Source organism: Hemitrygon akajei, chromosome 7 (assembly GCF_048418815.1).
Source record: "Hemitrygon akajei chromosome 7, sHemAka1.3, whole genome shotgun sequence".
NCBI classification, from domain to species: domain Eukaryota; kingdom Metazoa; phylum Chordata; class Chondrichthyes; order Myliobatiformes; family Dasyatidae; genus Hemitrygon; species Hemitrygon akajei.
This window is the reverse complement of record NC_133130.1, coordinates 69,724,311-69,745,685: the sequence shown is the minus strand read 5'-3', so window position 1 is coordinate 69,745,685 and position 21,375 is coordinate 69,724,311. Positions and strand designations below refer to the sequence as shown.

The following is a 21,375-nucleotide window of genomic DNA, read 5'->3' as shown; positions in this document are numbered from 1 at the left end:
TGATGACTTAACAATACTGAATAGAAGGAAAACAAGTCTATTATTAACACAAAAATATTTTTGTATGGTTTGGATTCCAACAGTCCACAGCAGGAATAAATTGTTTTAAGCAATACATAAACAACGCAGACAAACTGTGAGTAAAACTATTTAATGCATTAGAATTTTGGCTGCATTTCACGTGCTTATGATGGAGGAGAGTATATTTTACAACTCTTTGTTTCAAGACAGTGCACCTAATTTCTAAAACCTATTAAAAAAAATGCCAACTTGCATAGCAAAACTTAATTTGATAAGTATTTGATGATACTACTAATAAAAGCCTCAGATGATGCCTAGAAGTCTACAAGAAGCATTCCATGGCAGTCCACTTTACAAATGATGATTAACAGTAATGGCAATTTCTCATTAGGGAAGTCTATTCATAAATAATTTTGAGATTTTTCTCAAAGCTGAATGCGAGAGATGGTAAGAAACAAGATGGCAATAACAGCCTCTTCCACTTCTATTAACATAACTCAGCTTACAGAAACTTGGAACAAAAGGAACAAGCAATTCTGTTCTTCAAGACTGATCTATCATTCCATGTGACCATAACTATCATTCAACCTCAAAAGCATATTCCTCCTCTCACTCTATTTCACTATATGTCTTTAAATATCGACATTTATTTACCTCTTCAGAAATACTCAGTGACTTTAACAGGTTCATCACCCTGAGCAAAGAAATTTTGCCTCATCTCAGTTCTAGATGTTCTAAATTCTTTCCTGAGACTATAACACCTCTCACTGGACAACCCAACCATGGGGAAACATCTCCTGGCATCCAGACTATCTAGCCCAGGGGTGTCAAACTCATTTTAGGTCATGGGCCGGATTGAGCAAAATGCAGCTTCATGCGGGCCGGATCAGTCGGACGCGTGCGAACGCAGCTTTCGTTGCCTCCGTTTTTTCAGCCTGCTCTCATGTGTCTCAGTCTCTGCTATAACTACAAAGTGTTTCACTTTACAAATTCCGTTTCTTATGAAGAAGACTGCCGAATAAACACTAAAAACCCTGAAAACCTGGTACCTGAATAAACTCAGCATTAGCCATATCATACGCCATAGGCGCTTCGATTACTGGGGCCAGCTTTAATAGTAATTAGATATTATCTTGCGGGCCAAAGATAATTCCACCATGGGCCGGATTTGGCCCGCGGGCCTTGAGTTTGACATATATGATTCTAGCCCCATTATAATCACAAGAGTTTTTATTCGATATCCACTCATTTTTTCCAGCCTTTGTGAATACAAATCAGGTCCACCTTATCTTGTTCTATTTCAATTCTAGGAATTAATCTACTGAATCTTTAATGTTCTCCCTCACTAACAGATTAATATGGAAGTCCCACCTTAGTTCCAATGCATGCACATTTCAACTGAATCAATGGCATTTGGGTACTTTGTGTTGTGATTCTCAAAAAAAAGGTCTGGAATCCCAGGGTAGAATTGGGTCTTTGGTTGCTCAAACTAAGCTTGTACAATAATACTGAGGATCTATTCCTTCCTACTCTTCGTGTGGTTCTTTGACTCTACAATCAAATAACAAGATTATATTCTGCCTAACTTCTTTCCCAGGTTTTTTGTTTTCAAAACTTGGTTAGGTCATTGCTACGTGTTTAGGACACAAAGAACTAAGTTAAAAAATTAAGCTAAAAGAATAATTATGTCTTAATATTACACCTTTCAAAATTTATTTTCTAAATATAAAGTGCAATATTGTGTCTTGGTTTGACAGGCGACAATCAGAAAGTAAGAAACTGAAACTCACACTACTTTTCTCTAAAAAAGAGTTAACAACAAAATGAAAAATACTCTAACCCTATGTACTATAAGAGTTTAGTAATTAGAACACACCTTGAAGAAAATGAAGAGCTTTGACAGAGATGTACTAGAATATGATGCATTAGGGTAAGTTCAACAGAAAAAGCTGTTACTACTAAAAAAGTGTTCAATGAGAAGAGGAAAAGGATTTAAAGTATAGAGGGGGAGGGGAATTGCAAGGAGGAGTTTTGCCAAGGACTGTCATGATCTGGAATTTTCTACTTGTGAAAGCCGTAAATCAGGAATTTCAAAGGAAGATTTGAGAGAAAACAATGTTAAAAATTGAATAAATGTCTGATAATAATATGTTCCATCCTCCTTTCATGTAATATTGCTCAGAATTGCATCGAGATAAGGAAAGAAACATGGGCTAACTAATTCAACTCCAAGTTCAAGATCAAACAGCAACACAGAAAGTTTATCAACCACAAACCAAAAAGGGCATGCGGAGAGTGGAGTGACAGCGCAGAAGCATAGGCTATACAAAAAGTCTGTGTTCTCTGGGACATGAGTATCTTCCTTCCTAAAGTCAGCTGCTGTCGAGCATCTTTATCATTCTGCATCATGATGTCTTCGTGGAAAAGGAACAGCAAAGATACTCAGGGACAGAAAACCAAGGAATAAGATAACTCGTTTAGACATTTTACAAGCTACAAATAGACATCAGGAGATTAAGAAAACTAAAATATCAACTTTAAAATAGCACAGAATTTTGAAATATTTTTTGTGAAGGAATGACAACCTGCACAGATAAAATTAGCTTCCTTTGAGAGTCAAAAGAATTGTGAAGCAGTATTAAAAAACAAATTATGTCTCAATTACAAGGTTTAATACTGCAGGATTACTCCTCATAGAGCTTAAACTTCTCAAGAGTACACCTTGTGGAAGACTGGGAAATTGCAGTTAGCAACCTCAGTTCTTTATTTTATCTGCAAAATCTGGGCTAACAAAAATATCTCTATCATGAAGAGTTGGTGGCAGTTTTTGCATGGGACAAGCAGATTCTTGGGCTCGTTCAGGCATAGCTCCAACACCACTCACCCGTGGAATGGCAGAAGATGCACAAACTCTCCTCTGACCAGGGTCCTTTACTCAGCCTCTTAGCCAGAGTAAGGAGACCAATCTGTAGGGGAAAAGAAAATAACCTTCAGTGGTCCAAGCCACTTGAGAGGCACACAGTACATTTGCCCACCTGATGGTGTATGGAGCTACCACCACCTAATTATCATTTGGTTGGCACTTGCATCGTAAATCAGAAAACTTCCAGTTATGGTTAACTGGCTTCCGCTTTTCAGGGGATTGTGTGTTGCCATCTGGTGTAATGGCAAAAGAATGATGGACTCCTACTACAAAAGCAAATTCAGAGAAAGGAACTTTAAACATTTAGTTTAGGCAAAATATTTCAAAGAACTTTAAATTCAGGCACTGGCTACTACATGCACTACTAGGAATGGAATATTTTTCCAAAATAATACATCTGAACAGGAGTCATTGTTAATGCAGTGAGAAATCAACATTTAAGGGTCAGCACATTTACAAGCAAAGGTGGCCATGCTGCAGACTTCCAGGAGCATAAGCTAAATAAATGATGTGACAGCTGAAACCTGCATTGATACAGCTTTATTATAAAGGTCCAAGATCTATTATGAAAACATGATCAAACAAAATTTGAACACAAAGCCATGTATTTAACACAGGTGTTCAATAACTTGGTCAAATAGCAGACAGAGGAGTGGAATCTGTGATGAGGAAACAGAGTTTGTGGTTCAACAATGTCTCAGGACTTCCAAGTATTTAGCTGAAGGAAATTTCTGTTTGCCCAGAAATGTGGTACTTTATCAAGCACTGCAGACTGAAGAGAGTATGTGATCTCTACACTTCATGGTCACTGTCACAAAGCACATCTTTTATAATATTGATAAAAAGCTGTTTTGTAAATTGACACCAATTAGTAACAGTTAATCCAATCATCTACAAGGGACAAATATAATACGAGACACCCTGCCACGTGTCTACAGGAAACCATGATATAGACTGCATCGAGCAGAAATATGAAGTGTCTAAGGTAAAGACTACTCTCAAAGGAATATATGCAGCTCAGTTGCACAAAATAGATGATTTTTGTAAGCTAGATAGCATGATTATGTAAAACCCATGAATTAGTTTAAATGTTGATGATGAAAATGCAGTAACAATAAGTCTCAAACTGAAATATAATGGATATAATTTTACAAGAGATAGCTAAAGTATAAAATACTAAAGATCAAAGTGCTAAATTAGAACTTCATTTTGTTAAGAGGCATATATAGCTGTAATTACTAACATATGCTGGCAGAGAATGTTTTTCTTTCCCTTTGACATTTCAATGCACTGTATCCATTTATTTTAACATTCCCAGCAACCTTCAGCCCATCATTACCATGACATTGCCAGGGCTTCTGAGAAAATAAGAAAGCAAGCAGTGCTTTGCCTGCACTATCAACAAGAGTATGAATTATATATGTAGCCAGCTTTAATACAACACTTTTCATCCTCCATAAACAATCTGTGATCCTTGGAGAACTTCAAAAGACGATAAAAATTCTACTGAAAATTGCCCTAAAAGCTCATAAACGAAACATCACTGAACGCAGAGACTTTTCTGCTCCCTCATTAACCCTGTTCTGCTGAGGTCAATTCATGAAAGTGAGATAGTTCATCAGTTCAATAGAGATAAAGGTTCTGTCACACTCAGTGGCTGAAAATTCTTCTTTGCTCCAAGTGTACTTTACCCAAGAGACTATTTTTAGAAGTTATGGCCTCCAGATACTATTGAATAAAGCAGATAAGGAAAATCTAAATGCTGCTCATAATGTGCCTTGCTTTCATAAATCTGTGTTTAAAACAAGCTTTAAACCCATACTCTATTCTTAACTCTGCATTTTGAGGCCAAATTTGTATACTTAACTACATTTATTATTGCTTTAGAGAATTTACATTGTGCCAATATCATATAATGGAATATTGTTTTGCAAAATAAAATAGCAGAACTGGAAAAAGACCAAGTGACCAATGGCAAATGAATTTTATTACTCTGCCAATGACCCAGTCAATTTATTATTCCACAAGTAGCAGAATATCACAGGCAAGGAAAATCTGAACCTTGATCTATCAAAATCATATTATGTCACTGCAACTCTAGCTGCACAGACACACTAATATTAATATTATGTCCTTATTAGTGAGAGAGAAAAAAACAGCAGTATCTTTGGATTATGTCTGAGCAAGGTCCTCTGTAGTCAAATGATTTGTCATTATTCTTAAGATTCATGCATATTTGAGGATGAAGGAAACATACAAGGACCTAGGTCAAATAGAGGTACATGCACTTAGAGGAGAAAGAACCCAGTCAGCAGAACAAGTGAGTAAGTGCACATCAAGGAAATTCAAAGCTAAACTATGTCTGCTTTAATACACGGGGTGTAATAGGTAAAGCAGAGAAATTCAAATTTTTAATTAAGATTGTGGTCCACGATATTGTTGCCATCAGTGAAACATCATTGAACAATGGGCAGCTCTGGCAATTTAATGTTACAAGGTACAGAATTTTCAGATGAAACAGAGGCAGGATTAAAAAGGGTTAGTCAAAGATTTCATTTCTGCAACATTGAGGGAAGATATCCTTGAAGGTGCCTCAAACAAGGCCATGGAGAGATGTAAAAAGATGCATCTTAAAAGATATCTCCATAAGTCAACAGAAGTTAAAGAAACTGACATACAAGTACAAAGAGATAAAATAATAATTGGTTTATCATACTGTCGGATTAAATTTCCCAAACAATAAGTGGGATTGCCTTACTCAGAATTCCTCTGTCAATAACTATTAGGAACAGATACACAGTTTTACAGTACTGCAGTACTACTGGCAGTGTTCTAATTGGTTCTGTATTTCATTTAATTACAATTTATTAGTTAAACAGTAGTTTGTGATTTTTATACTTTTTAACCATTTCCATGATACTTCGGCTATTTGGAGCAACCGCTTAATTATGCCAAGATGTACTGTATTCAAAATTACTGGTGTTTTACAGTTCTATCACTACATAATGGTTAAATCAGCTGTGAAAGCAACTGTCCTGCTGGACGTTACTTATGAAAACAGATCCTTGTTCCTGTGCTCCACAGGACTTCAGTTATCAGATCCGTCAAACGCGCAGACCAAGTTACTGCAATCTACGTCAGTGTGGACCTATGAGCAGAGAAAAGGGCAGCCTGAAATTTTATGCCAGTAGCAGTCCTAAATTGCCTTTCCCTAGTTTCACTGTGTTTGTTTGTTTGACTTTGCACTTCATAATTAAAAGTTAGTATGGCATGTAGCTCAATTTCAGTGCTGCACTTAAACTGGTTCAAAACAACCAGCACACACAAAATGCTGGTGGAACGCAGCAGGCCAGGCAGCATCTATAGGGAGAAGCGCTGTCGACGTTTCGGGCCGAGACCCTTCGTCAGGACTAACTGAAAGGAAAGATAGTAAGAGATTTGAAAGTAGGAGGGGGAGGAGAAAATGCAAAATAATAGGAGAAGACCGGAGGGGGTGGGGGGAAGCTGAGAGCCAGACAGGTGATTGGCAAAAGTGATACAGAGCTGGAAAAAGGAAAGGATCATGGGATGGGAGGCCTCGGGAGAAAGAAAGGGGGAGGGGAGCACCAGAGGGAGATGGGGAACAGGCAGAGTGATGGGCAGAGAGAGAAAAAAACTAAATATATCAGGGTTGGAGTAAGAAGGGGAGGGGCATTAACAGAAGTTAGAGAAGTCAATGTTCATGCCATCAGGTTGGAGGCTACCCAGCCGGTATATAAGGTGTTGTTCCTCCAACCTGAGTGTGGGGGCATCTTGACAGTAGAGGAGGCCATGGATAGGAGGCCTGTTTTCTCTGGCGGACAGAGCGTAGGTGTTCAGCGAAACGGTCTCCCAGTCTGCGTCGGGTCTCACCAATATATAAAAGGCCACACTGGGAGCACCGGACGCAGTATACCACACCAGCCGACTCACAGGTGAAGTGTCGCCTCACCTGGAAGGACTGTCTGAGGCCCTGAATGGTGGTGAAGGAGGAAGTGTAAGGGCAGGTGTAGCACTTGTTCCGCTTGCAAGGATAAATGTCAGGAGGGAGATCGGTGGGAAGGGATGGGGGGACGAGTGGACAAGGGAGTCGCGTAGGGAGCGATCCCGGAGGAAAGCAGAAAGGGGGGGGGGGGGGAGAAGCGAAAGATGTGCTTGGTAGTGGGATCCCATTGGAGGTGGCAGAGAATTATATGTTGGATCCGGAGGCTGGTGGGGTGGTAGGTGAGGACAAGGGGAATCCTATCCTGAGTGGGGTGGCGGGTGGATGGGGTGAGGGCAGATGTGCAGGAAATGGGAGAGATGCGTTTGAGAGCAGAGTTGATGGTGGAAGAAGGGAAGCCCCTTTGTTTAAAAAAGGAAGACATCTCCTTCGTCCTGGAATGAAAAGCCTCACCCTGAGAGCAGATGCGGCGGAGATGGAGGAATTGTGAGAAGGGGATGGCATTTTTGCAAGGGACAGGGTGGGAAGAGGAATAGACCAAGTAGCTGTGAGAGTCTGTAGGTTTCCAGGTAGCTGTCAAAACAACAAAACAAATCTCCCATCAAAACAACCAGTTTTGGGGGAGATTTGGTGTAGTGCTAATTACTGGATCAGTAATCCAAAGACCCAGTTATATGCTGGGGAGGGGAGTTCGAATCCCACCATGGCAGATGGTGAATTTGAATTCAATCTTAAAATATCGGATGACCATGAAACCTTATTGATGGTCGTAAAAACCCATCTGGTTCACTAATGTCCTTTACATCTGGTCCTTTATTGTCATAAGAGAATAAGATATAGAAGTAAGCCATTCGGTCCATCGAGTCTGCTCTGCCATTCAATCATGGGCTGATCCAATTCTTCCAGTCATCCCCACTCCCCTGCTTTCACCCCATACCCTTTAATGCCCTGGCTAAACAAGAACCTATCTATCTTTCCCTTAAATACACCCATTGACTTGGCCTCCACAGCCGCTCGTGGCAACAAATTCCACAGATTTACCACCCTCTGACGTAAGTAATTTCTCCGCATCTCAGTTCTAAAAAGATGTCCTTCAATCCTGAAGTCGTGCCCTCTTGTCCTAGAATCCCCTACCATGGGAAATAACTTTGCCATATCTAATCTGTTCAGGCCTTTTAACATTCAGAATGTTTCTATGAAATCCCCCTCATTCTCCTGAACTCCAGGGAATACAGCCCAAGAGCTGCCAGACGTTCCTCATATGGTAACCTTTCCATTCCTGGAATCATTCTGGTGACCATGTCCTCTACCTGGTCTGGCTTATATGTGGCTCCAGACCCACAGCAATGTGGCTGACTCTTAAATGCCCTCTGAAATGGCCTAGAAAACCATTCAGTAGTTTTCCAACCACCAAAACGAAAATAATAAGGAATTAACCCAGACGGTGAACCCGGCATGGACCTAGGCACTAGAAACGACCACGTCAACCCTGCAAAGTCCTCCTTACTAACGTCTGGAGACTTGTGCCACAGTTGGGAGAGCTGTCTCACAGACTAGTCAAGCAACACCCTGATATAGTTGTACTGACAGTATCAGACCTTACAGTTAACATTCCAGTCTCCACCATCACCATTCCTGGTCATGTACTGTCTCACTGCCAGGACAGACCTAGTAGAGGTGGTGGCACAGGGGTACAGTAAAGAGGGAGTTGCCCTGGCAAATCTCAACATTGACTCTGGACCCCCATGAAGCCTTATGGCACCAGGCAAGGAAACCTCCTGCTGATTACCACGTACCATCCTCCCTCAGCTGATGAATCAGTACTTCTCCATGTTGAGCAGCACTTGGAGAAGGAATTGAGAATATACTCTGGTTGGGGGACTTCAACGTCCATCAAGAGGAGTAGCTCGGTAGTACCAGCACAGACTGAGCTGGTCAGGTCGTATTGGACGTAACTACTAGACTGGGACTTTAGCAGTTGGTGAGGAAACCAACACGAGGGAAAAACACATGACCACATTTCCATCAACCTTCCTGCCGCGGAAGCATCTGTCCATGTCAGCATTGGCAGAAGTGACCACCACACAGTATTTGTGGAGACTAAATCCATCTCCACATTGAAGAACCCTCCACTGCGTTGTGAGGCACTACAACCACGCTAAATGAGATAGACTTCAAACAGATCTAGCAGCTCAAGACTGTGCATCTATGAGGTGCTGCGGGCCATCAGCAGCAGCAGAATTGTACTTAACTTCAACCTGTAACCTCATGGCCTGGCATATCCCCCACTCTTACATTACCACTAGGCCAGGGGATCAACCCTGGTTCAATGAAGAGTGCAGGAAGGAATGATGAGAACACCACCAGTCATACCTCAACATGAGGTGTCACCCTGGTGAAGCCACAATGCAGGACTACTCACATGCCAAACACCATAGCCAGCAAGAAACAGACAGAGCTAAGTGGTCCCATAACCAACGGATCAGATGTAAGCTCTGTAGTTTTGCCACATGCAGCCGTGAAATGTGGTGGATGATCAAACAACTCACTGGAGGAGGAGGCTCCACAACTATCCCCATCCTCAATGATAGAGGAGCCCAGCACACCTGTACAAAAGACTGAGGCATTTGAAGCAATCTTCAGTCAGAAGTGCCGAGTAGATCCTCCAGAAGTCCCAGACGTCAGTATACAGCCAATCCGATTCAGCCCATGTGATAGCAAGAAACTGGTGAAAGCACTGGATACTGTGAAGGCTATGGGCCCAGACAAAATCCTGGTAATATTCCTGAAGACTAGTGCTCTACAACTTCCCGTGTCACTTGCCAAGCTGTTCCAGTACAGCTACAGCACCGGTGTCTACCTGGCAATATGGAAAGTTGCCCAGATATGTCCTGTACACAAGAAACAGGAAAAGTCCAACCCAGCCAATTACCGCCCTATCAATCATCAGCAAAGTAATGGAAGGAGTCATCAACAATGCCATCGTGCAGCACCTACTCAACAAGAACCTGCTTATGAAAGCCTAGTTTGGGTTCCATCAAGGCCACTCAGCTCCTGACCTCATCACTTCCTTGGCCCAAAAATGGCCTAAAGAGCTAAATACCAGTGGTCAGGCTCTCAACGTCAAAGCAGCATTTGACTGAGTATGGTATCAAGGTGCCCTAGCTAAAATGGAGCCAATGGGAATTAGGGGGAAATACTCCGATGGTTGGAATCATACATGACACAAAGGAAGATGGTTGTGGTGGTTGGAGGTCAATTATCTCATCCTCAGGACATCACTGCAGGAGTTTCTCAGGGAAGTGTCCTAGAACCAAACATCTTTGGCTGCTTCAGCAATGACCATCCTACTGTCATAAGCTCAGAATTGGGGATGTTCGCAGATGACTGCACAATGTTCTGCACCATTCGTGACTCCTCAGACAGTGAAACAGTTCATACCCAAATGCAGCAGGACCTGGACAATATCCAGGCTTGGGCTGACAAGTGGCAAGTAACATTCGAGCCATGCAAGTGCCAGGCAATGCCCATCTCCAACAAGAGAGGCTCTAACCATCGTCCCTTGACATTCAATGGCCTCACCGTCACTGATTCCCCTATTATCAACATCCTGGTGGTTACCATTGACAGGAAACTGAACTGGTTTAGCCATATAAACACTGTGTCCACCAGAGCAGGTCAAAGGCTTGGAATCCTGCGGTGTGTAACTCACTTCCTGACTCCCCCAAGCCTGCCCACCGTCTACAAGGCTCAGTTCAGGAGTGTAATGGAATACTCGCCACTTGCCTGGATGAGTGCAGCTCCATCAACACTCAAGAAACTCAACACCATTCAGTACAAGGCAGTCCACTTGATTAGCAACGCTTCCACAAGCATCCAATCCCTCCACCATCGACGAACAGTTGCGGAAGTGTGTACTATCTACAAGATGCATTGCACCACACACCAAAGTTCCTAAGGCAGCACCTTCCAGACCCACGACCACTAACATCTAGAAGGACAAGAACAGCAGATACCTGGGAAGATCACCACCTGGAAATCCCCTCCATATCACTCACCATCCTGACTTGGAAACATATCACTGTTCCTTCATTGTTGCTGGTTCAAAATCATGGAATTCTTTCCCTAACAGCACTATGGGTGTACCTACGCCTCAGAGACTGCAGCAGTTCAAGAAGGCAGCTCATCACTAACTTCTCAAGGGCAACTAGGGATGGGCAATAAATGCTGACTTAGCTGACAACGCCCACATCCCGTGAATGAAAAACCTCTAACTGTACTCCAGTAACTCATCAGTGATCACTCATTGAATTTTATTTAGTTAAAAGTGGCTCTTTATCTCAAATTTGTAAATGTAATTACCTACTAATCTGCATCCAAAAGGAGGTGATAGCATAGTGGCTATAGCAAAGTTTGATGAATGGTTTGCTCTCAATAGTTACTGATCTTTTTCAAAAAATGACCAATAATATTTATTTTTAGATCCTTCTGTAAAGTTTGTACTTGCCATTTTATCCTCCATTTTTTTCCAAGATATAGAAGTTGCTTCTAACCCATGGTTTGGTAATACTTTTCAATTCATTCCATTTTTTCATTGAATAGCAACCAGAATTAATGGCTACAACTTCAAGCACATAAATATTTATCAAAGAAACGTCTTCTCTTACCAAATTGTATACCGAGGAGATTTCAATGATTTATCTTTGTAACACACACATCCAATGGAATTATAAGTAAGACCTGCAAAATCACTTCCATGACTAAAAAGTAATACAAGCTTTCTGTTTTTTTTTTTATCATTATAAACCTGATAAATATATCACTATTTTCATTAAAATGTATTGGATTGGTGTCTAAGATTCAATCCGGAATCACAGACAATACAAACCAGAACAAACGTATGCCCTCCTTCTGAAAAAGGACAAAAACACTTAACTAAAAATTCAAAACTTTAAGTTCTCAGCCTTTTCAATATCATAGACTATCGTAGATATCATAGAGAGTTCAGCTGTTTTTAATAAATCAATATTGGTTTTATTGTACATTTAAGCATGAAGCCTTTAAAAACACATTGCACATGTAAATTGTGTTTTGTAACACCCTAGAGGCAAATACTAGAAGAACTTTACATTGCTGAAAATGCTCTTCTAAACTCGTTTACATCAAATCACTATCATGTGAACTTTTCTTGTTGTTTTTAGTTGTGTTAGAAATGCAAAGATTACAAGGAATTTCATAACATGGGTTCCATACCTTGAGATTTTGTGTACAATACATTTGAACATTAGCTGTCAATGTTCCTATTGGCAAAATAATAAGACATTGTAGCAGACTGCTGGGGAGAGAACACGATATGCACAAGAAATGGCACAATTATTGAAATACCCTGAGTGAACTAACAGTCCTCTCGGACCAAAGTCTTCAGATATTGTTTCCAATTATTTCATCAAAAACTGCCATTTTAAACAAAGCGCGGTTAATCATTTCACTCTGAGCCTAAAATTAGGAGGTGCAGGTGGTTTATACTGCTTAGATACTTTTCCAGACTATTTTGGGGAATATTGTGTAAAAGGCCAGTAAGCTTGGGATGCACCTTCAACTATCAGCTGAAGTGATACTGGCTGAAGCTAGAAGCCAACCTCTCACTATTCAAGGAGAGGGGCTCCTGAAATGATTTTTTTAAAAAAAGGCAAAATAGAGTCATGACTCTCCCCATCTTCTTCCACTAAAAACAGCATGACAGATCACTCATTAAGGTAATTGTTACAGTCAATGTTGGGGGCGTTTTTCCAATAAATCAGGTGAATATTTCTGTTCCATATAATATTACACACACTAAAAACTAAATGTGTTCAGTTAAAGTTCAATCCAATGACTAAAGGTATCAGAGTTAGACGTGCTTGAGAGTCAATCACATTTTTTTTTGCACTTGAATGTTCAGCTCCTCAATGGGTCTTGAATAAACTGTGTAATGAGAAGGACTTGAAATTTTTGAATGCAGTCCCCAGTCTTTGTAATGTAATAGCTCTGCACTGCGGTTTACAACTTCCCTATTAGGCAGGAAGAGGTTCAGCCATGCCAAAAGCCATGCAGGTGTGAGGCATGCATTTTATTTTCATTCTTTCATAGCTCTGGTTAGTACAAAACATAACTAAACAGAATCAAAAAAGGAAATCACAAAGAACAATCCTCTTTTTTTTTTGCAGTTGGGTTATAAATCCTGCTGGGATACACCATGGTCCCACAGCAGAACCAATCATATAACAGCTACCTACCCGTATTGGTCAGGCTGGTACATCAAGGGAGCCTGAGTGTTGCCATAGTTGGGATGTTGTGGTGGAAACACAGGACGTCCACCAGGCCCAGTCTGACTGGGATAACCAGGCGACCTAATGTACGGTGGCCTAAATTGGGAAAAAAATAGCTCCTTTGTTTTTATTCTGTGTCAGTTCTTCATTTAGCTCTTACAATTTAACCCATCAATCCTCAACAATCAAAATGAGATTTGAAGATTTAACAGTCAGTTTAAGCATGATGGGTTTTAAAGTTTAATTTCATGTTTTTCTATGTCCAATAACCTTTCCTTAATTTTCTAAGTATTTAAGGTTTAAGTATTGGATTCTCATATATATTAAATTAATAATAATTTAAAAATTAATAGTGAGAACTTATCAGATTTAAAGATTAACTGTTTACAATAAAACTGATACTTTTTTCCATTTTCTCAATTGACTGTTTTCATCTTCAACTAATAACTTTTGAGGTTCACTTCCATAAATTGAATTAATTTGCCAAAACCTTGTCCGGTTGATCATACAATAAGAACAACGCAGGGACTAATTTCTGACAGACTAAACAGACTAAAGGAGGAGTGACAGCATCATTTGATTCTGTCTTCACTGGATGTCTACACAAGTGAGTCCCACATTGGAGACACGAAGATCAGTAGTAATGTCACGTCAACAGGTCTGGATGAAGTCAACTATACTACAATAGTAATTAATTCTGAGACATTATGGCCTGTATTTCTTAAGTGTCAGAGTGGATACTATCCTTATTGGGCTTTTATTTATTTCAGATTTCAGTTGCTTTCCAAGCAATTCTAAACCGAAACAATGGAAACCTAGTCATTGAAAGTTGTGAATGCACATTGTTGTAAAGCTCTCTTACAATATGCATGATAGTTGGTTTTATTCTTCTAATGGCGTAATCTTTTTCATTGAGATTTCATATGAACTATGGGTTATTATACTTAAAACGTAATACCTTATTATACAAGTCTTCTTTGCAGGGTAGGCATGTGATCATAATCAATCATATTGCTGGTACAACTATAAATGTGTATTCAAAGGCAACACGAGTGAATCTGCAGATGCTGGAAATAAATAAAAACACAAAATGCTGGCAGAACTCAGCAGGCCAGACAGCATCTATGGGAGGAGGTAGTGACGACGTTTCGGGCCAAAACCCTTCATCAGGAGTGAAGTAACATGGGATGGTCAAGGGGGGTAAGAAGTGGGGGGAGGGATGAAGTAGAGAGCTAGGAAGTGATAGGTTGGAGGGAAATGGGCTGGGGGAAGGTGGAGAATTATGGGAAATAAAAGAGAAAGAAAGGTAGGGCTGGGGGGAGATATATTGAGGGGGGGAAAAAAGAGAGAGAAAGAGAACCAGACTGAAATAATAGATAGGAATGGGGGTAAGGGTATCAACGGAGGTCTGTGAGTTGGATGTTCATGCCGGCAGGAAGGAGGCTACCTAGGCGGGAGATAAGGTATTGCTCCATCGACCTGCGCGCAGCCTCATCTTGACGGTAGAGGAGGCCATGGACAGACATGTCGGAGTGGGAGTGGTCTGTGGAATTGAAGTGTGTGGCCACAGGGAGATCCCGCCACTGCTGGAGGACTGAGCGCCAGTGTTCGGCGAAATGATCTCCCAGTCTGCGGCGGGTCTCCCCAAAGTATAAATGGCCACATCAGGAGCACCGGATTCAGTATATCACCCCAGTTGACTCGCAGGTGAAGTGGTGCCTCACCTGAAGGGATTGTCTGGGGCCTGGGATGGTGGTGAGGGAAGAAGTGTGGGGGCAGGTGTAGCACTTCTTCCATTTGCAAGTTTAAGTGTCCGGAGGGAGGTCGGTGGGGAGGGATGGGGGGGGGATGAATGGACAAGGGAGTCGCGTAGGGAGCGATCCCTGCAGAAAGCCGAGAGTGGGGGGGGAGGGGAAGATGTGGCTGGTGGTGGGATCACGTAGGAGGTGGCGGAAGTTACGGAGGATTATACGTTGGATCTGTAGGCTGGTAGGGTGATAGGTGAGGACCAGGGGGACTCTATCCCTGGTGGGCTGGCGGGTGGATGGGGTGAGGGCAGAGGTGCGTGAAATACGGGAACTATAATACGGGGTCTGGGTTAGCATGTGATCCAAAAGTTTCAGGGCCGAAGCAGTAGTAGGTTGTTCCAAGCCTACACCGGTATCTGTCCTCCTCTTTTCTTGCGTTATATCGACGACTGCATTGGCGCTGCCTCCTGCACGCATGCTGACCTCGTCGACTTCATTAACTTCACCTCCAACTTACACCCCACCCTCAAATTCACCTGGTCTATTTCTGACACCTCCCTCCCCTTTCTAGATCTTTCTGTTTCTATCTCTGGAGACAGCCTATCCACCGACGTCTACTACAAACCTACTAACTCCCACAGCTACCTAGACTATTCCTCCTCCCACCCTGTCTCCTGCAAAAATGCTATCCCTTTCTCTCAATTCCTCCGCCTCATCTGCTCTCAGGATGAGGCCTTTCATTCTAGGACAAAGGAGATGTCTTCCTTTTTTAAAGAAATGGGCTTCCCTTCGTCCACTATCAACTCTGCCCTCCATCACGTCTCCCGTATTTCACGCACCTCTGCCCTCACCCCATCCACCCGCCAGCCCACCAGGGATAGAGTCCCCCTGGTCCTCACCTATCACCCTACCAGCCTACAGATCCAATGTATAATCCTCCGTAACTTCCACCACCTCCTACGTGATCCCACCACCAGCCACATCTTCCGCTCCCCCCCCACTCTCGGCTTTCCGCAGGGATCGCTCCCTACGCGACTCCCTTGTCCATTCATCCCCCCATCCCTCCCCATGGACCTCCCTCCGGGCACTCATCCCTGCAAACAGAAGAAGTGCTACACCTGCCCCCACACTTCTTCCCTCACCACCATCTCAGGCCCCAGACAGTCCTTTCAGGTGAGGCACCACTTCACCTGCGAGTCAACTGGGGTGATATACTGTATCCGGTGCTCCCGATGTGGCCATTTATACATTGGGTGACCCGCCGCAGACTGGGAGACAGTTTCGTCGAACACCGGCGCTCAGTCCTCCAGCAGTGGCAGGATCTCCCTGTGGCCACACACTTCAATTCCACAGACCACTCCCACTCCGCCATGTCTGTCCATGGCCTCCTCTACCGTCAAGATGAGGCTGCGCGCAGGTCGATGGAGCAATACCTTATCTCCCGCCTAGGTAGCCTCCTTCTTGCCGGCATGAACATCCAACTCACAGACTTCTGTTGATACCCCTGCCCCCCCCCTTACCCCCATCTCTATCTATTATTTCAGTCTGGTTCTCTTTCTCTCTCTTTTACCCCCCCACAATATATCTCCCCCCCAGCCCTTTCTTTCTCTTTTATTTCCCATAATTCTCCAACTTCCCCCAGCCGATTTCCCTCCAACCTATCACTTCCTAGCTCTCTACTTTATCCCTCCCCCCACTTCTTATCCCCCCTTGACCATCCCATGTTACTTCACTCCTGATGAAGGGTTTCGGCCCGAAACGTCGTCACTACCTCCTCCCATAGATGCTGTCTGGCCTGCTGAGTTCTGCCAGCATTTTGGGCTTTTATAAATGTACATTAGTACTTTTCATCAAAACCATTAAATTTGGTGGATAACATGATGAAGTGCTGAACAATTCAGCTTATGGAATGTTCCAGCCCAATCTCTGATGAGTACAAAACCTTGCAATAGTATGAATACAAAAATTTACTGACTTTCCCTATTCCTGATTACTAGTCAGTAACTCCTGCTGTGACGTGCATAAGCAAATGCTGAGAAAAGGATAATCTTGGATTTTCTGAGCCTCTCTTGTCCACTCTAGTTAGACTCTATTAATGAAAAATGCTAACATGGACAAGGTACACAAGAAATTTGAGGGATAGTCAGGAAAGAAGGGCAGAAGAACAAAGAGCTCACACAAATTAAGGAGAATCCTTTTCACTAACCACACATTCAAAGCATATACACCACCTGACAGAATAATAAGCTGCTTACTGAGTTTTGAGACAGGTTAATTTTCAGAATGGATTCTAGTTACTCAGGTATATTATCAAAAGGTCAATTTAAATTATGCCAAATTTTAAAACAATGAAATTTCTGAATTAGTTTGTATAAAAAGAGATATTCAAATAATATCTTTTCATATTGTACAAAAGAATCCAATACTCAAACTTTAAAACTGATCCACAAAAATATTCTGAACACAACCCACAAAAACACAAATCCAAAACATGTATCACAAAGTGTTCTGGTTTGACAAGGTGCCATTTTAAAACAGTGTTAAATAGGTGTTACTTGACAGTAAACCACAGAGAAACACAGAATTTTCAAATTGCTTCTCCCACTAAATTGTAACAATCAAGTGGTTTATTGTTTGTATAACAAGGCTGTCATATGGAGCTTCTAGCAACTCAAACAATATTCAACCAAATCTAATATTCAGAATGAAAGAATTATTCAGACTGGGTGCTAACCAGAAAATGATTAACATTTCCGAAGGAAACTGCAACTCTAATTACTTCAGACAGAGTTAAGACAGATTGTGTATTTTCATTTATTTTCAAATATTCAGAGAAAATGTGAGTAAGAATTAAAAGAACTCTTTAAAGCCTTGAAAGAGTGTAGTGCAGCACCAGGTTTATTTCAGTCCTGTAATGGTAAATTGACCTGTGTTTATTAATATAAATACTTTTTAATAGCTCCTCATTAGCTGGTCATCTATACATTTGTCCAGTTGAATTATAACACTACTTCACAAAAACTGCTCAAACTGAAGATATGCTGACGGTCCTGAAGAAGAGTCTTAGCCTGAAATGTTGACTGACTGTTCACTGCACAGGTACTGCCTGAACTGGTGAGTTCCTCCAACATTTTGTGTTTGTTGTTTTGGATAGTGCAATATCTTTTTGTCTGAATGTCTGATTGCTTCTCATTGGATAACACATTCTGTTTCTACACAACTTGCATCCAAACAAGGAATCGCAAATGGAAAGGGCTTTGCCTAATTTACAAGTAAGGCTAAAACTGGGTGTCCCGTATTTTCAGTACTCTACTCCCAGCCCATACAAATTGCACTTTTAATTGCTAAAATTGCAACCTTTGTGTTGTGTGCAAATTAACAATAAGCAGAGTGTATCAGATGATCAAAGAAAACATTCTGTGCAAACCAATGGCATATTTCCTTCATATATGTTTTGTCATATATTCTCCATTAAGCATGCATCACCTATAATGCTCTGTACTTCGGAAGAATTTTTGGTTTGCTGATTGCCAACATTGCAAAATGTTGCACGAATAGTTACATATTATTTCTCACATGAAACTGTAATCATTGCATGTTAATGCACATAAATATTTTGGACATGGAGTGTAAAGCAACATATTCTGGCAGAATTGGAACTACATTTAAACTTTAAAATACTTGGCTGCTAACAACGTTTGCTTATTGATGAGTAAAATTACTATAAAATTCAATATTGATGAATGAGCATTAAATAAAAAATACTCATTTCAGAGCAATTATCCTTCCTTCCTGCAACTATAACAAATGGAGTTAAAACTAGCACAATTATTATTGAAGGGAAATACAAATAAAGCAACAGAAAGTAATTCTGTATCACACAACATCAGAACCACAAAATAATGTCAATTACATCATTAATTTCTCAGTTCAAACATTCAAGGCTTATATATGGCTGCATGAATGGTAACAGGACACTAATTGAGAAAGGTAAAAAGTTACCCAGCCTGCACTGAAGAGACAGCCAGAGTGAACCAATGTGTAATGGCTGTATTAAGTTTCTAGCTCAGCCATTCAAAAAAAAGAAACATTCAGAAGCTTCAAAGCTGGGGGAAATAAAGCAAAAATCAACAGATTACCAAGGAGCTACAATAGTAGTCCACTACAGTAGTATGTCCCAACATTTGTATCAGAGAGGGCTATATTCCCAGGGGCAATGGGGGGCAAAAAGTAATATTTTGTCAATTTACCAGTAATTTAAGATTTTCTGCTTCAGTTTGTTTTCTAATTCTCTTACAGGCATTTAGTCTCAAGTATTTCCGCATAAGTTAAAAATAGTTGCACCATAACTTACTCCAATGACATTCCTCGATTATTCCAATAGGAAGCACATTAGAGGTATGCAGCCCAATTGTTAGCTCCTAGGGACCCAATGGAATGCTTTGCTTCCACATCATGACCATCAAACAGCAAGAACACGAACTGATTAACTGAGAATGTAATTCAGCATGTATGAAAGACAGTTTGTTCACTAATCTCATCTGATATAAAGCCATACATTTCTTTGGAAAGAATGTGACTGAACACAGTTCATTCTTGCAACTAAGTATATTCTGAAATACTCAGAATTGGATTTTATTCATAGATTTTCTCAGATATTACTTGCTTTATTAAAAAAGAAACAATTGGAAATTCAGATTACGGGAAACATTTTAAATATAATGATTGAATGTTAAATCTACTGACAATATTTTATTGTCTTGTCTAACAATAGATGTAAGTGAATTCTTTTTTTGGAAAAAAACTTATATGAAAATATGAATTTTCTGGAGTCTACAGTTAACGTATTTCTTTTAAGTAAAACACTGTGCTGTGCAAGCTTAACATTTGTTACTTACTTAAATCACCTACAGCTTCTTTTAATAATTGTTCACGGTAACGTTCTGTATAGATTTATTGATTTTAGTTCCTAGGCAAAAATATCACTGGTTAACAATAAATACTGAGATGTACTTTGGTAATTCTGTCAACCAACTGCCATAAGAATGGCTGCACTGATAAACAAATTTATGTATATGTGTAATACCTGCTTAGTGAATGGAAATAGCCTTTTGAGAGCTGAGAATAATTAACTGTTGTAACTGTGGTCAGTTTATATTATAATCAAAAGGTAAACACTGATAATACTTCTGATTTTACTCTATTTGGAGAGGAGAAGCTGCATTTAAAATCTTTAAATCATTGCAACTTTCTTTCAAATGTCTATCTATTTCAGTAGTTCAAAGTAAACTGAGAAAAAGGGATACAAGGTTCATGGTTTCATATTTTCAGTCTTTTCTAACTTCATTATTCAGCCTGCTTGTCGAAACAATGCAGTTGTGGAATCATCCAAAAGGGGGAATGATCTGAAAAGTGCATAACTAGACAGGGCTATGTTTCCTCCCCAAGAGTTTCTAGTCCGGTGTGTACTGTACCTGTTGGAAATCTAGAAAATTGAGAAGTTGTGCATACCATGGGCAGCACAGAGACAATCTGCAAGCAGCCCTTCTGAGTTCTGAAATGCTTGACTGACTGTAATAACATGAATAAGCCATATACAATTGTTTAGAAAATGACAGTATTATCCAAAAGCCTCATGACAGGAACCACATTTAATATCTGACAAGTATATTGCCATTTATCATAAATTAAAACAGATTAAAACTACAGTCAGGTCAACAGCACTCTGCACTGTACCAGTGGAAATTTCCAAATTTAATTATGCCTAATTTAAATCAGCTACATATCTATTTCTTAAGAATGAATGTCAGTGTGAGGATTGACAATCAGAGCCAAAATTTACTTGATTGCCTTCATTAACGTCTTCTATTTTGGAAATTTCAAAGACGTTTACAAATACAGCATCCAACCTATAGAGACAATTTTGTTTTTTGCATACCTGTTCTGAGCAGAGTTTGCTGCAGCCTGCATCACAGCAGCAGCAGCCTCCTGAGCCTTGCGATTTACAGTTGCCATTGGCGGTCCCATTCCTGCGCCAACCTGCTGTGACATGCTTGGAGAGTTTGGGGTCATATTGCTCATGTTGCCAGAGTAAGGCCAGTTTGACATCCCTGATGATGACATTCTCCCTACTGTCATGTTACTGCAAGGTTGAGTTGGACCCTGACCATGCATCTGGTTGTTCATATTCACACTCATGTTGTTATTCATGCCTGGACCTGGACCACTGTAGTTGGCGTTCGGTACTCCACCATAATTAGGCGGTCTGGGATAATTACCTAAAACAGAAAGCCATTGGAATAAGTTGGTCTCAGCCTGCAATGAAACGTCTGTAGTCAAAAAAATAGGATGCAACAATCACTCATCAGTTGAAATAAGTAACATTACATGATTTTAAATGACAACTATTGGACA

At 40.8% G+C, this 21,375-nt stretch overlaps 1 protein-coding gene across 6 annotated transcripts in view; it reads right to left on the bottom strand.

The window, feature by feature from the left end:
* Window positions 1-21,375, bottom strand: part of arid1b (AT-rich interactive domain 1B) — a 417,666-nt gene that overhangs the window by 78,896 nt on the left and 317,395 nt on the right. For 3 of the 6 annotated variants that reach the window (XM_073051134.1, XM_073051137.1, XM_073051135.1), the window contains 2 exons: window positions 20,900-21,239; window positions 13,181-13,309 (listed from right to left, as the gene is read on the bottom strand). In XM_073051134.1, the coding sequence (XP_072907235.1) occupies window positions 13,181-13,309; window positions 20,900-21,239 (469 nt within the window). The remainder of the gene's footprint in view (window positions 1-13,180; window positions 13,310-20,899; window positions 21,240-21,375) is intronic. The other 3 variants (XM_073051136.1, XM_073051138.1, XM_073051140.1) reach the window with 1 other exon arrangement.